This window comes from Vicia villosa, linkage group LG2 (genome assembly GCF_029867415.1).
Source record: "Vicia villosa cultivar HV-30 ecotype Madison, WI linkage group LG2, Vvil1.0, whole genome shotgun sequence".
Classification (NCBI taxonomy): domain Eukaryota; kingdom Viridiplantae; phylum Streptophyta; class Magnoliopsida; order Fabales; family Fabaceae; genus Vicia; species Vicia villosa.
The window spans coordinates 201,972,633-201,989,802 of NC_081181.1; the positions used below are offsets into that span (position 1 = coordinate 201,972,633).

General features: G+C 35.6%; 1 protein-coding gene and 1 non-coding gene across 5 annotated transcripts; one reads left to right on the plus strand and one right to left on the minus strand.

Annotated features, from left to right (window-relative positions):
• Positions 1-253: 253 nt before the first annotated feature.
• Positions 254-6,451, plus strand: LOC131647965 (vascular-related unknown protein 4-like). Of its 4 annotated transcripts, none has more exons than XM_058917775.1 (3): positions 254-601; positions 718-780; positions 5,955-6,451. In XM_058917775.1, the coding sequence occupies exons 1-3, from the start codon at positions 332-334 to the stop codon at positions 6,096-6,098; spliced, it is 477 nt and encodes a 158-aa protein (XP_058773758.1). In that variant the 5' UTR covers positions 254-331; the 3' UTR covers positions 6,099-6,451. The 4 variants fall into 4 exon arrangements, with proteins under 4 accessions (XP_058773758.1, XP_058773759.1, XP_058773760.1 ...); XM_058917776.1 differs by having other exon boundaries at positions 736-780; positions 5,955-6,450; XM_058917777.1 differs by lacking the exon at positions 5,955-6,451 and adding an exon at positions 4,552-5,520.
• TRNAG-CCC (transfer RNA glycine (anticodon CCC)) lies at positions 6,202-6,272 on the minus strand. The gene has a single exon. It is a non-coding gene; the product is annotated as a tRNA-Gly (tRNA).
• Positions 6,452-17,170: the final 10,719 nt, after the last annotated feature.

A 17,170-nucleotide genomic window follows, 5' to 3' on the forward strand; every position in this document is an offset into this window, starting at 1 on the left:
TATATTCTCTAGTAAAATTATTGACTAATTATAAAATCAATAGTGGAAGAAAGTTAAGTCCACCATAAAGAAAACTTTGGCATATCTTTGTTGGGCATGCCCTATCTGTCACCATATAAATTGTCAAACTCTATTAATTTTGTTATTCAAGATTCCAAAGTCGTCATACATTTCATCATCATATTTATCTATATTAATTAACTCTTCATTATTAACTTATTATATTTCGAATATACTCTTTATATGTGCTTTATGTTAGAACTAGTAGCCACCAAACTCAACTAATTATATTACATCATATGTATTTGTTCATCTTTGTTGGTTTTTCAAAATGAGTTCAATAAGCAAATCTCCTTCGGATAACAACATGATAAATTTTGAGTCCTCAGAAGAGAGTAGTTGGACTAAATACTTTGAGGATTTCTTTAACAATGATCATAACAATATTGATGGTGATGAAAAACAATTAAGTGATCACAGTGCACAAGGTGGCATGAAGTATGTTAAAAGCTTGAGTTTGAAGAAGAGGAAGAAAATCAAAACTAGTTTGGTTGATCATGATTTGGAAGATACTGCAAGTTCTCCTATCAATAGCCCCAAGGTATGAATTTTTGTTTATGGTGAAGGTGTATATGAATTAAATTAAATTTTAATGGGTTAAAGTTTAGTTATATTTATTGTAGTTCATTTAATTCGATTTTATAATAAACATTTTAGGCTTTATATATGAATCAGATATTCAAGGCAAAAGAGAAGGAAGAAATAGACCAATTTTATGAGGTTAGTTTGATCGATTCAATTAGCACTGATGATTTATTTTTTAGTAGTTTTATTGTTTGGCTGGTTGATCTATTGGGGTGAGATGATGATTGGTGTCCTACTTTTCTCACTTGGTGTTAGTTCCTTCTTAAACTTTTAAGGCCATACCTAGGAATTTAAATTTAATTACTACTCAATTCATTTGTTGCTAGGGTTTCTATTTAATCACCATGTATATAATTATCCATCTAATACTCTTTAATAATCAAGATAAAAAACTGGATCGAGAGTGTGTTCCTCTAAAAATGACAGTGGAATTGGTCTCTTTGGATTAGTGGTCGCAAGATCAAATATCAAAATAAATAAATAAACACGTTAATTACTAATATTGATTGGTGTCTATGCTATGAGTATTGTATTTTTATTGATTTTGTTGACGGTGAGATTGGTTCCCTTGAATTAGTCTTTTGTAAGGCCGAATACCAAAATTAAAAAAAAAAAAAAAAAAAAAAAAACTCTTTAATAACCAATATTGATTGGTGTTTATGTTAAGAGTATTATATATTTGTTAATTTTGTAAAATTGATTCAATTTAAAAATGAGATGGTTGTAAACTCTACATTTAAATATATTTATGTAAATGTATCAAAGTAGTAAGTCATTCGCTACATTGAACGAGAGTACAAGTCAAGTTCTAAGAGCATAATTATCGGTTATCTTTCAAGGTTCCTACATAGTTTTTTAGAGAACTTTGTCAGAGTTTAATGGATAATTGAATGGGAAAGCCGTTCTTGAGTTTGCAAACGTTATTGCAGTAAACCACGGTTCTCCAACTATTTGCTTCCTTTTCTTTAAATTTTTGTATTAAAAATATTCAAATTAATACAAATGAGTGGTATATTGTGGGGTTTAGTGAGACCCATTTTAAAACTTTTGAAGAGTTATTTGGATATTTGAGAAATGTAGTTGAGTTATTTAAATAATTAGAAGAATGAAATAATATAAAATATTGAGTAGGACCCATTTAAAGAACTCAAAAGGGTATTATGGATGATGATGCTCTAAGTGGTCATGTTCATAGGTAGAAAAATCGTCATCCTTCGAGGAAGGACATAGGCCTTATATTCTCGTCCAAAGAGCTATGTATGAGGATTAGATTTTCACATATCACCAACCCTTAAAGACATCTAGCTTCACATATTGCATGCATGGTCTCTACTATTATACTCTCTATAAGTACAATTGATGCCCACTGTGGGGCTTTAGTAAAAATGACTTAGGGCATTCTCTCTTAAGAAATTTTGATAGTTTGATTATCATTTTACAATGGTGAGGGCTACCTAAAGTAATGGTGATCCAGATGGCATAACAAAAATGCAGGTCGTTATGGAACAAATCTTTCGGAAGGTGTACTATATTGAGGCCAACCCTTATCCCCTAGTCCCAAAGTGGAAGGTGATATAGAGAAAGATCCTAATAAATTGTGTAAATATCATAAGATCAATGGTTAACACACAAACAAATTTCGTCAACAAAAAAAGAGATATAAGGTGCATCGTCTGGCTATGGATGATGATCTCAACCTTCAAGGCACTACAGGCCCATAAGTCTTCGGCCAAGTGGATAGAAAGAAGCATGAGAGACACGTGGATGAACCAACACGCCACATTCTCAACACCAACGTCAGAGGTTTCGCCGAAGGAGGTAATTCAAGTTCATCTCGTATGCATGTGGTAGGTCTTCTCCGAATCCCAAATCTACATCAATGTCAAAGGTTAACTTTTTACACAAAGGATGTTGCTGGGATATTGGTCCAAGAAGATGATTGCATGGTCGTCAATGTGACATTTTTTGGGTTATCGTAGATCATGGAAGCTTTGTTGTTGTCCTATATACGGATGCCTTTGAAATATTATAGCTCGACTCAAAACATTTACAACAATTTAAGGGTTCCATGGTAGATTTCTCAGGAAAATAGGTACAAGTCCAAGGACATATCTTCATTAGAATTATTTTTTGGACTGGGTGAGAGGGACCAAATCCATAAGGATCAGATATTTAGTTGTAGATGCCTCATCATCCTACAACATCATCATTGGTCATCCAACCATCAACAAATTAGAAGCCTCTGTGTCAAACTTATAACTAACCTTGAAGTATCCCATGGACGATAGGTGTATAGGCGTCATAAAAGGAGACAATGAATTGGCTAGGAGGTGTTACCAAGACAACCTTAGAATAAAAAAAGGTGGTGGTGATCGCATGCAAAACACTAAAGTCATACCCTTAAAGCGTGAATTTCATGTATTTGAACACCATATAAGAGTATTCGAAAGACACATTAGTCCATACTAAAGATCTGAAAGAAGTCTAGAGCGACAATGAGATGAAATTAAGGTATGGTTCCAAGAAAAATGAAAAATGTGATGTAAAACTTAAGAAATTAGTGGCTCTGATCAGAGTCGGGAGACTATTTATTGACTAGGAAGGTTCATATAATATGTGTGCGAAGCTGTCACATGGTGCTTGCGAATTGGAAGAGCTCAACGGTGAGGCCATCCATAGGTTTTGAAACTGAACGAGTTTGAAACACTATTATAGCTAATATTTTTTTATTTTAAGTTAGTAATGCAATGATGTAAATCACCATGACTCCATTTATTGTTCTTATGGTTTAAAAAATCAATAAAGTAGTAGGGTGTTACTCTTTCCCCTGCAAAAGCAGAGGCTTTTAATAATGCACCTTATTTTCTAAGCTTGTCATCTCCTACAATTCAATAGAAGGCTACACATGAATATCATTGCATTCTCTAGGGGATTATTGCATCCTCTTGGGTATTATTGCACCCTCCAAGGTATCATTGTGCCCTCCGGGGTATCATTGCATCCTCTGGAGTATTGTTTCGACCTTTGGGCTAACATTATGCCTCTGGAGTATCATTGCATCCTTTAGTGTATTCACTGCATCCTCTGAGGTATCATTTGTCCTTTCAGAATATCATCTCACCTTTCAAGATACTGTATCACCCTCAGTGAGCCTTAACTTCACGCGAGAAGTTATTGGCCCAAAAACTCACCCAAGTTAAATCTTACCTTCAACGTACATTGAATTTTCAAAATAATTTATATGAGCAGACATTCGCCATCGCCAAAAGTAATACCTCTAAAAAAGGAAAAACAAGGAAACATTTAACACAAGATAAAAAGATCAAATTCCATAAACATTAAAGCCCTAAGAAGGGCAAGATTACCAAATTCAATATCTAAGAATGGCCAGATAACAAAAGTCATTTAAAATAATCAAAAAACATCAATTACAAACTAACAATAGTGATTAGTTCTCTGGCACAAGGGAGGCATTATCCTCACCCTTACTGGGCCTAGTCTTGACTTAAACAAGCCTCGACTCTTTTTTTAGATTGGGGCTAATATGAAGTAGGCACGATTTCCTTCCAGAAGATGGGGGAACCTATCCCATAATGATATCCTCCTCTTCATTTTCCTATACAAGTTTTTCATATTTGATAACCTTCAAAAGCTATGGCTCGCTTTAATTGAGATCTATATGCAAAAAATAAAACTTGCGCCTTCGCCTTCTCAAAGTCCAATAATGTCTTCTTATGAAAAAAACTCTCATTCGTCTTACTCAGAAAGGTCTTCCATTTTTCCCACATTCTTCTCCTTCAGACCATACTCTTCAAATATAGCTATTCATAAAAGAGCTTTCATCAACATATAAGTTCCTATAGTTTGAAAAATATTCCTTGAGCTAATTTTCCTTTCCCTGTGTAGGTCATTTGACGCATCAATGTGATTGTATATGAACCTGGTGTTGTCAAAGCCTTCATCCCATAAAGAGGACATCTTTTGAATTTTAGGAGAAGTCGTAGAAGTCGCTCCTTGGGAGGATTCTGCTATACTATTATCAAAGGAAACTCCTTTTTCCAAGTCTATAGGAGCGCCCGCCTCCAAATGGATATGAGTCTTCCTTGAGTTGATTTTGTTCCTTATCTCTAGGAGAAGTAACGTTGTTTGTGGGAGGAGGTCTCACAACTGAGAAAGGTGTAGCCTGAATGATTTTTCTTTTGTTCAAGGGTTTCCTCTTCTTCAGAATACGATTCAGCAAACCAAATGAGACATTTTCTTTTCTAACAATGACATGTGAGCCATCTTCTTTGCACAAAAAATCAAAGGTTAACAGGAAAATAAATAAGTAGAATCAAAGGCAATACAAACAAAACACTCTTACGTAAATAAGCACCAATCACTAGTTTAAAAGTCAACAATCTCCTTCTTCACTTCACTGAGTTTAACTTAGTCTAAACCTAGTACCGACATAGGTTATCACGAATAATAAAGAGGAAATTGACGTGGCTCGTCCTCCTATAATATAACATCAGAATAATTGATGTTACCTGCACTGGAACAAACTTACCCTTCAAATCCTTGTAATTCAAAGATTAGAGGGTGAGTTGCCCTATCTAAAAAGGATCTTAGAGAAACTCAACTAACCTTATCAACCTTATCTGTCCCATAAAAACAAAAAAGAAAATGCCCACAATAGGCGCGATCTCGAGGGCGTCATAGAGGATCTTGAAAATCCTCATGAAGGCCCGACTCTTAGGATGGAGTTACGAGGAGGCGATGTTGATCGCCTTCAAGATGTCAGCCTTAAAGATGGAGAATTGAATTTTTACTCCCAAGTCGGTTAAAACACCCATATACAGACAGATATACTAACCCTTAACCCATTGAGGATATCAAATTTAATCATTTATAATTATTATTTGTATCATAATATTTTTATTGAAATAAAAACTATTATAACATAAATCATGTTTTATAAAATTTGTTATTAATCTAAAATAGTTTAATATAATATATCGATATGGTACTGCAAAAGTAACGTTTTATAAATTTTAATCAAATAGGTTAATTTTAATGAATCACATTAACATATCAAATGATTTTAAATTAATTTAAATTTTAAATTAATTTAAATTTTAAATTAATTTAAATTTTATTTGACATTAAAAAAACAATTTTCTTTAATTTTTTTTTTTTTTTTTTACTTATAGACTGAAATAGAGCAAAGCTCCTTTATTGCAGCGGCCATATAGATTGTGAAGAGATTTAATGTTGGTAAATATTTTTCAACTAACAAGTTGTCATTTTAATGTGTTTTATTTTTGCAGGAGAAAAGAAATAACCAAGGGGAAAAAGATGAGAGGAAAGAAGTTGAATTTAATGAAAGGGATACTAATAATAACCATTCAGAACTGAATAAAAAAGGCTTATGTTTAGTTCCTATGTCTATGGTAATCAACTATATATCTTGATTATATAAGCTTCATCACACCTGTGTTGCGCTTTGTATTTGTATTTGTATTGTATATACATAACAATAAGAATGAGTTGAAAAAGTAAAATAACACTAGAATTTGCGCATCCAGGGAATCGAACCCTGGTCAGTACCGTGGGAGGGTACTATGATACCACTACACCAGATGCGCTTGTTGGAAAGCTGCGATATTTTCTTATAAATCTATTAAGCATCTAATAAAAGTGAACAATGACTTGGGCGTGTTATATAAATCTATTATAATAATGTTTTGTTTATTGATAAAGAAAAGCATGATAAAACTTGCAATTTCGATTACTGGATCCATTCTTAACTATAAAATTCAACTTTTTATTTTAATATATGGTGCTTTTAAAAAATTATGTATTAATATTTTATTTTTAAAATACATTTATTTTATTTAGAGATGGAAAACATAATTTATTTATCTCTTAAATATCACTAGTTGTATGGACTAATTATAAAATGTAATGCATTTTATACAAATTTATTAGTATTATTATTACTTTTTAATATTTGTAAATTTTGTAAGTGAATCTTATAATAAGAGAAGATAAATGAATATATTGGACGATGAATGTTTAACCGGAAAATGTAAACTCAATGTTGTAAATAGAGGTATGAAAACTAGATTCATTATGTGAAATGAATGCACCATGGGCCAGATTTTACATGGTTGAACTTAGTTAATGAATGGATCAAGTTATATATATTGGAAAAAATTTATGAGAATTTCTTTATTGACTCCCTATGGGGTGACCCCAGCGAAAACTCCAATTTGCCCTTGCTTCGGAGATATATCTCCGAAGTATTTTTTTTCTAAATTTTTTCAGACTGCGATCTCCAAAAAATTGGTGTTTTCGGAGATGCATTTCCGAAATGGATGAAATTTCAAAAAAAATACGTTGTTTTTAACAGTCAGCTATTATTTCCGAAGTACATTTTCGAAATAATGTGTTCATATACCATTTTCTCTCCTTCACTATTTCATCATTTTTCTCCAAAACAAACTCAAACCCTCTCCAAAACTTCCATCAATATCAATCCATTTTTCGTCTCAAAATCAAGTTTCAAACCGTTGATCACGTTAAAGGGAGCATAGAAAGCTACAATTTGAGATAAACATCTCTCATTTCATCCCCTATTTCACTACATTGTTGCTGATTTTTGTGATGAAAACTGCGATTGTTCGGAAGTTCATTTCCGAAATAAGTTACCTAACAAATTTCGGAAATGTACTTCTGAAATAATGCCTGGCAGTAAAAAAACTGTTTTGGTCATTTTTGCTAATTTTTGCATATGTTAGGTATGGTGCATCCGGACAACATTGTCGCCGATGACGTAGTAGTTCCGGAAGATGTCAACGTTAATAACGATCTGGTTAACGGTGTTAAATCCATGATCGATGCGGTGGATGTACGACAATAATTTACAAATGATGGGAGCTTCGCTTGTCGTGAACAATTGCTTGATTGGGTTCGTAGTGAAGCTAATAAACTTGGATTTGGAATTGTTATTTTAAGGTCCGACAATGGAAATAGTAGACAGAAAGCTTTTTTCGTTTTGGATTGCGAGAGGGGTGGGAGGTATGTACCAACAAACCAATTATTAAAACACGAAGGCACGGGATCAAGAAAGTGTGGGTGTCCGTTTAAGTTGCGCGTGACTAGGAGGGTTGATGATTTGTGGCGTTTAAGCGTCATTTGTGGAATTCATAATCATGCCTTGGATGCCAAGCTACACGGGCATCCAACGGCGTGTCGGTTGTCCCGCGAAGAGAAGAATGTTATTTCGGATTTATCGATTATCAAAGTGGCGCCGAGAAACATACTTGCCGATTTGAAGCGAAAAAAACCGGATAACGTTTCAAATATCAAGCAAGTATACAATGAACGAAACAATCTTAAAGTCTTGAAAATGGGCCATCGGTCGGAAATGCAACAACTTTTGAAACTATTAGGCGATAACCAATACGTGTCAAGCTTTCGAACGTGCGAGGACAAAGTTACGGTGCGTGACATTTTTTGGACTCATCCCGAAAGTATCAAATTGTTCAACACATTTCCAACCGTTCTTGTGAAGGATTCGACGTACAAGACCAACAAGTATAGGCTTCCGCTTCTAGAGATTGTCGGTTTGACCTCGATGGATAAGACATTTTCGGTCGGATTTGCTTTTATGGAATGTGAAAAAGAAGATAAATTTACATTGGCTTTGGAAATATGAAAGTCTTTGTTGGTTGATCAAAAGAATATGCCAAGTGTCTTTGTTACCGACCGAGACAATGCTTTGATGAATGCGGTCGATACCGTCTTCCCAACATTGACCGCATTATTTTGCCGGTATCACATAACGTGCTATGTGAGAAGTAAGCTCAAACCCGCGGTTGGCACGAACGATAGGTCGGATGAAAACGGTAAAGTCATCAAAGCCGGTGTTGTGGTGGATAGGATTATGGCCGCATGGAGAGAGGTTTTAGATGCATATTCCGAAGAGATGTATACCGAGAAATTGGTACACTTTAGGTCTTTGTGCGTTTCTATTAAGACTTTTTTTCATTATGTCGAATCCACTATCCTTGACAAAGTAAAGGAAAAAGTTGTTTGTGCTTGGACGGATCGAGTAAGACATCTTGGTTGCACTACAACTAACCGAGTTGAATCCGCACATGCGGCGTTGAAGAGATGGTTGGGTGATAGCAATGGGGATTTGTGTCGGGGATGGGACACCGTGAACCAAATGCTCGAAAATCAACACAATGAAATTCAATCATCTTTCGGTCGGAGCAAGACGGTTATGGAACACCAGTTTAAGGGCCAAAATCTATTCTCACAATTGATTTACAACATATCCCGTGCGGGATTGAATTTTATGTTTCATGAAGCGAAGCGGGCGGAGACAACGGGTCCGGATAGTTCTAAATGTGGGTGCACAATTAGAAAAACATACGGGCTTCCATGTGCTTGTATACTTTCTAAAAAGATGAAGTTGAATACACCGATATGCATGGATGAGGTAATCGACCATTGGAAGAAGCTCCGTTTTGATGATTTCGAGCCGCCGAAAGAAAATGATTCCAAAATCACCATCTCCGACGAGTTGGAAGCGATAATAGATAAGTTTGCTAAAGTGGATGACACAATGAAAATGCATATAAAAGAACAATTGCGAAAAATTGCATTTCCGGAGACCACAGATTTGAAACCGCCATCTCAACCGGTTAAAACGAAAGGTGTGCCGAAAAAACCGAAAAATACCCAAGAAGACACATCAACCAAACGATCTCCTTCCTACTTTGAACATGTTATGCATTGATCCCGGATTCACCAACACCAAAGTCCAAGTGTAGTGGTAATAAAGGAGCGCGTATTTCGAAGCCGCCTTGCACACCTCCGATCAAAAAATTTCCCATGATCTACATTGATGAGATGCCGCTTTTTATGCACAAATATATTGATAACATATTTGATGTTGGAGGCGACGAAAATTGTGGATATCGGGCCGTTGCGGGTTTGCTCAGAAAAGGAGAAGAAAATCACACTCTTATTCGACTGGCACTTATTTCGGAGTTGACTTCGCATAGGGACATCTACGCCCGACTCTATGAAAATCAAGAAAACTTTGAGAAACTTCATGATTCACTTGTTCCATCACTAAGCGGTATTGCCCCGGTTTCGAAGTGGATGTCATTCCCCGATATGGGCCATCTCATAGCAAGTGCGTACGATCGAGTATGTGTCGATTTGATGAGATTTGGATTATGTGAGACATTCTTTCCACTTCATAGCCGACGCCTTTAGACGCTTCGAGCCGCATCATATGTATCGGGTATCTAAGATCGCGCCACTTCGTGCAAGTTTTTTTGAGACCGGGGTGTCATATACCGGCTACTTCTTGTCAGTGGACGGCACATCATACAAATGAGGCAGAGACTTGGCCAGATCCTTTCGTTGAAAGAATGGCGGAGTTTGAAGAAATGATGAAGCAAAAGCGTGAGGAAAATAGAGATGCGATCGAAGAACATACTGATTTTAGATCTAAGCGCCACCGATTGGTTCAGCGAATTTTAGTTTTAACCGGACCGTTTTTTTTTGTAATGACCGGTGCGTGTCATTTTTTGTATGTATTGTCGTTTACCATGTAAAATCAAACTGATTCAATACATATATAATATAAGTATGTTTAATGTTGTCATTGTTTATGTTGTGTCTATTTTGTATGTAATTGTTATTGTTATCTCAAAACAGAATCCAATGCACAAAATATGATTTTTCACCTCTGTTTCTGCATAATTCGGAAGTTCATTTCCGAAATATACATGTTTTTGGACTTATTTCGGAAGTTCATTTCCGAAACATCCATTGAATGTAAGATAAGGTATGTTGGGCCATTATTACTCCAATAAGTCTATAAATACAACACAATCTTTTTCATCCTCATCACACCACAAAACACCAATGACACAAACCTACCCCCACCTAGCATTTGTCTACTTCACTAGTGGCTACTCAATGTCGTTCCAATTCCGCTTCTCGCGCGACACGCCGTTCGCGGAATTGATAATGTCGCTCAACACGCTATTGTAATATCCGGAAAATCGGAAGGTTGTCAAGCTTGAGTATCGCTCGCCATTGCTTAACGACGACGGAGACGTTGAATTCACCCCATTCAAGGTCAAGAACGACGAAGATTTAGCGGTTTTGTGGATAACTTTCGACCGATTTTCTTCGAAGGGTCCGATCGAGTTGGATGCGAAACTTCAAAGATCGGGGGCCGACGTTATCAAAATGTCGACTCATCCTCACCTACCCGTGTTTAACAATATGTAACTTTAATTTTATGTAATGTGATCGATGTAATCTTCATCCTTTAAATAAACCGAATCGTTGTTGTTTGTTATTTTTCTTCTGTATCAGACCTTATTTCGGAAGTATATTTCTGAATTCTTCTAAGGGGTGGGGGTGAATTCGGAGATGCACTTCCGAATTCACCTATTTTCTAGAAAAAAAAAATATTTCAGATTTACATTTCCGAAATCAGTTTTTTTCATCAAAAAAAACATATTTTTGGAAGTGCATTTCCGAAACCACCTTTTTTCTCATAAAAAAAGTGACTTCAGAAATGTATTTCCGAAGTAAGGGGAATTTTGGGGTTTTCGCCAGGGGTGACCAAGAAGATAGGGAGGTAGATAAAGAAATTCTCATTTTTATTCCACCCTATGGTCTTAAGAAAGATCCTCTACAACTTCGTTTTTGCCTCTCTAAAAACCGGAAGTAAGTATATTTTCGGTCCGCACCACATATGTCACAAATAGGTCAAATGTGGTCTAGACCCTCAAAATGTAAAAAATCATATCGGAGATATATCCACGGCTTGGAACCGGAAATATAGCCCCGGTTAGTAGATCGGGAATTTCTGCCACCTCGTCAATTTATATATAACCGGGAGTATACTTCTGATATCATGACAACTATATATAGCTTAAAATAGTAACCAACATGGTCACCTTTTGATCACTCTATTTCTTCACTTTCCATTGAACCTCTCAAAAATCCTTCCATACTCAATCCATTTTTTTACTATAAATATTCATTTTTGTGGTTCATCATATCAAAAGGAGCTCAAGGAAGTGAAATTTAAGATAAAGTTTATTCTATTCAATTCTCATTCCATACATTATGCTGTTTTTGAAATTTAAAAACAGGTCCCACGAAAATCAGGGGAATATTTCTGGTTTACAGTTGAACTAAGTCGGAGGTACATTTCCGGTTTTTGCCTGTGTTTATTTTCCCAATAGAACTGATAATTATGTTGTCTATTACATTAGGTATGGTGCATCCCGATAACATTCCCAAACCTAATGTATGTCAAGTTGTTTCACCACTCTTATCATCTATCATAACAAAGGTGGTAGATATTCGCAAGCATTTTAAAAATGGAGAAGAGTTTGAATTACGTGACGACACGTTGCATTGGATTAGTACAGAGGCTACGAAACTAGGATTTGGTATTGTGATTGGAAGGTTCAATAATGGTACGGTTAGAAGAAATACATTTGTGACTTTGACATGCGAAAGAAGTGGGAAATATATTCTTCGTATCCAAAAATTGAAACGCGACGACACCGGTTCAAGAAAATGTGGATGCCAATTTAGGTTACGTGGTTATCTTTTGGCAAATGGCAAATGGAGATTCAATGTGATATGTTGTTTACACAACCATGATCCAAGTTAAAAGTTGGTCGGTCATCCAATTGCATGTCGGCTTCTTTTGGATGAGAAGACATGTGTTTCTGACATGACTTTGAAATTAGTACCGCCCAAAAACATACTTGCAACCTTGAAGCGCAAAAGACCCGTAAATATATCAAATATCAAGTAAGTTTACAATAGGCGCTATCGATCCAAATTAGCGCTTAGGGGGGATCGAACCGAGATGCAACACCTCATGAAACTTCTAGATGAAAACAATTATGTTTGTAGGCACCGATGAGGTGATGATGGGGTTACATTAAGATATATTTATTGGATTCATCCCGACTCTATTAAATTGTTCAATACGTTTCCCATCGTGCTCATATTTGATTCAACGTATAAGACCAATAAGTACAAACTTCCATTGTTGGAAATTGTTGGTGTCACTTTGACTGAGAAAGCGTATTTTGTTTGTTTTGCATTTCTAGAGTGCGAAAAAGAGGACAACTTTGCATGGGCTTTGGAGGTTTGTAGGTCAATGATGAAGGATCAAGAAGATATGTCGTAAGTCATTGTTACAGATCGAGATACAACATTAATGAATTCGGTTGCAACTGTATTTCCTACTTCTTACGCTTTACTTTGTAAGTATCATACTACTAAAAATGTGAGAAGTAGGGTTAAACCCACGGTGGGGACAAAATAGATTGCAGGTGAAGATGGAAAAATCATCAAGGCGGGCGTTATTGTGGAGAAAATTATGGTTGCATGAAATGTGATAGTAAATGCATCTGCAAAAGAACTATACACTGATGTTGTTTTACAATTCATGAATGTTTGCGTGAAATATCCTGATCTAGTGAAATATGTCGAAAGCACAATCCTTGATCAAGTAAAGGAGAAGTCTGTTTGTGCTTGGACCGATGAGGTTATGCATCTCAAAAATACAACAACAAATCGAGTTGAGTCTGCTCATGCTTTCCAGAAGAATTGGTTGGGAAATAGCAAGGGTGGTTTGATTACGGGTTGGGATAATGTGAACTAGATGATACTAAACCAACATAGCGAGATACAAACATCATTGGTTGTAGTATCACAGTGTTGGAACATAGGTTCAAAGACATCACCTTATATTCTGAGTTGGTGGGTAATTTGTTTCGGGCAGCTCTAAATTATATTTTTCACATAGTCAAATGTGCTTCTAATGTTGGTTCCGACGGCTCAAAGTGTGATTGTACAATTGTGAAAACATATGGTCTCCCTTGTGCTTGTGTCATATCTGAGAAGATGAAAGTTGATTGTCCGATATGTATGGATGAGATCTCTAGTCATTGGAAGAGAGTCACTGTAATACGGTGAACTGACTTTTTATCGATCGAAATGTCGCGGTAAGCAAGAGTCGCCACCGACTTTTATTTTATCCAACAAATTCAGAAAGGCAAAAAGAAACAGAAAAAAAAAACCTTTTAAAGAAATCTAAGTTCGGGGGGTAATTTATGCAAAGGGAAGGTGTAAGGCACCCTTTGCATCCATGGTTTTCCATGGGCTCTTAATTGCTTTGCTTGCTCGTTTGTTTAGAAAATGTAGATGAAAGAGATAGGGACTTTAGCTCGTAAATGAGCGTAGCCCTTTTGAAAAATTATGAGAAAGAATATAATGAAAGTTTGAGCATTGCAAGGCAATTAGGGGCAATTACCTTAAACTCAGATGATAGGTCTCTTTTTAGCCTTTCAGAATGAAAGGGTCTATCCTTGCCATAAGAGGGCAGGAAGCCTTTCGTTTGGAGGTTGATGGGTCGTCGAAGCATCCTTTGCCATAAGACTGTCCCATGCCATAGAAGGGCAGGTAGTCTAAGGCAAGGATCAGAATAAGCCATTTTTCGTTAGGCAACCAGAAGATACCTCAGCCTTTTTCCGTAGGCAACTTCCGAGGGTCGAGGTCATATTGTGTATCGAAGGCAGCATCATTTAGGGTCGTATGACCTTTAATTATCGAGGCAGCATGGCTGAGGTATCCTCAAATTCGAGGGACATAGCTTATTCTGCAAAAACACAAAGGCAACAGGCAATAGGCAACAAGGCAACAGAGAGGTTACCCCAAAAGGGTGCGTGTGTGCAACAATCACGTGGTTAATTCAATATATTATCTTGTAAATTAGTGATTCTAGGTTAATTACAATCTTGCACTCCCTAAATTACTAACCACGCAAATATAACAAAATACGGGGGCGGGAAATTGTAACCAGCGGATCCCTTAATCAGGGTTTGACATAAGTAATAATAAAACAGGAAAACAAGGTTTAGGGTTACCAAACTTGTAGCTTTGGCGATCGACAAACCCTTTTTGCATTTGACCTGATATGGTTGGTGTCGGAGGTTGCCTCGGAGGTAAACCCTGAAAAAAAAAGGCAAAGGCAAAATAGAAAGAAAATTGAGTGTATGCGGAGTTCATTATATTTAGAGGCAAACCCTAAAAAATGGATAAAATAACAAATATTTAAATAAGTGTGAAATCGGAACTTAGCTTCATAATGGGCGTGGCACGTAGCCGGAAGGCACTTGGAAAGTAATCCTGAAAGGCAAGGCACAGAAAGAAAATATTCAGTGTAGGGCATGATCTTCGTAAACCCTGATTAGGTACGAATTTAAATAAGAAAATACCAACAATTTAATTAATTATTGGTCTCGCGACCTAATTAATTAAATCGGGATAAGAGAATAAAATCAGGTAATAAAATATTTTTATGAAATTTTTGGAACTTAAATACAATAAATATGAGTTTTTAAATATTTTAATAGTTAGATATAATTTAAACAAGAAAAATAAAGCAATATATAATTAAAAATAAATATTAAATATATAAATAAAATATTAAGAAAATAAAATATAAATAATATAATAAATAAAACAAATATAATAAAGGAAAAGATACATAAAAATAAAATAAATAAAATAAATATTAATCATATATAAAAAGTTTTTATAAAATAAATATAATTTTTGTAAGTAAAAGAGAAAAAAACAAATAAATAAAAACATATATTCATATATAAATATAAATAATTTAAAAAAGGAATTTGTATAATTAAATATAAAAAAAATTGAGGGACTTAGCGTATAATCGTGTGTGGCGCGGCAGCGAGGGCGTACGGTGGACTGGCAGGTTGCGTGCGTTGGATTGAGAAAGCCAGAGATCTGATGGTTGTGATGGCTAGGGTGCACGATACGCGAGTGGACTGAGAAGCAGCAACTCTGCTTCTTTAAAAAAACAAAACGCGCGCGCAGGAGGTCCATTAGGACGCCGCCACCTCATCGTCTCTTCCACAAAATTTCTGCAATATGGCTTTTACACCGCTTGTTGCAGACGAGCTGTAGAAAGCTTCATCTTTTACACCTGCAAAACTCACAAACCCCCCAAAGCGACGCAAAAATTTGTCGCGACTACATTATTTGCATCGTCCAGTGTCCCTGAACGTAGTATTGGCCTTAGTTTTGGCTAATTTTGGCTTAAACGAAAAGCCCTAAATTGGAACTCGAAAACCTAACAATGGCGAAACTCTCATAACAGCATATAAACACGATTAGCTTTCCAGATTCAATCAATACATCATAACCAATAAATATATGCAATCAAAACATGCGAATGATGCGTAAAACGTTGTAATCGAAGAAAAATAAAATCGGCCAAACCGTGAGAGATTGGAGAAGATCTTGAACGTGTGATTCGATGTGAATGATCTGGATAGCTTCAGAATTATCCAGGGAACGTATTGGGATGCTTGAAACTCTTTGAAACGCCTCCAATTCCTAAAACCAATTTGAGTTTTTTCTTGAACTTGGGAGCTCGGGTATGGCCTTTCACTTGCAAAAAATTCCTCCCTTAGGGTTTGTCAAGCTTGTATATATATAGTAGAATGATTAGGGTTGATAATTATGAAGAAAATCTTTATGAATCAATTTTTGATTTGGAGCTTGATTGAAATATTTCTAACTACGGCCAAACTCAATCTTTTTTCACCATTTAGCTCTTGCATGAATTTTGTAGTGATTAATGAATATTTTGATGATTAATAATGATTGAAATTAGGAGAAAAATCAAATCTTTGATTTTTCCTTGAATTTTTTGATTTATGTTAATTTTAAATGAATAAAAAATTCATATAAAATTAAATAAATGTTAAAAATTCGTGGTAATTGAACTTGGGGCCTTGGGTGACTTGTGGATCAAGCTTGGATCATAATAACTTGGGCCTCTTTGTAAAAATCTTCAAACTCTTTCACATTTTTCCCTCCAAAATAGCTCAACTTTGACAAGGCCTATCTCTCTCAATTTTTGAGGTATGGAAGTGTTCTAGAACCTTTTAGAAACCTTAGAGAGTCCTCTATCCAATGTCTTTGGTCTCATATCAAAATTATTTTCCATGCTCATTTTATGTCCTTTTGAAAAAAGTGTCATCTTGTTGATTTTTGAAAAGGACCTATAATGTATGAAGCCATATCTCTTAGATTATTGACCTATGAGCTTTGATTCTTGGACCATTGGATAGAGGAATGAATTCCCTTCAAAATGAGCTTTGGTGGGAATTTTTCTGATGAAGTATGAATATTTGGTGAATTTTCAAAGTTTGGTTGACTTTTTTTTAGTTTATGCCCAAAATAGTAACTTTTGACTTTTGACTTTTCTGATCTTTCCTTGCATCATCATGATCAACCCTTGATCAAATGATGATTTTAGGGTTAAGAGGATGTTGCTGACCAAATATCTTGAATTTTGACTGTGTATTGACTTGAAATGACCATTTTGCCCTTGAGAGTCGATTGTTGCCCTAATCAAGATTTGAGGGACTCAACTTTC

What these genes read in the sequence shown, in the direction of transcription:
- LOC131647965 (XM_058917775.1), top strand. Translation starts at nt 332, where the DNA reads ATGAGTTCAATAAGCAAATCTCCTTCGGATAACAACATGATAAATTTT. An exon ending in CTCCTATCAATAGCCCCAAG is followed by an intron (nt 602 to 717) that starts GTATGAATTTTT and finishes TAAACATTTTAG; the next exon opens with GCTTTATATATGAATCAGAT. An exon ending in AAATAGACCAATTTTATGAG is followed by an intron (nt 781 to 5,954) that starts GTTAGTTTGATC and finishes TTATTTTTGCAG; the next exon opens with GAGAAAAGAAATAACCAAGG.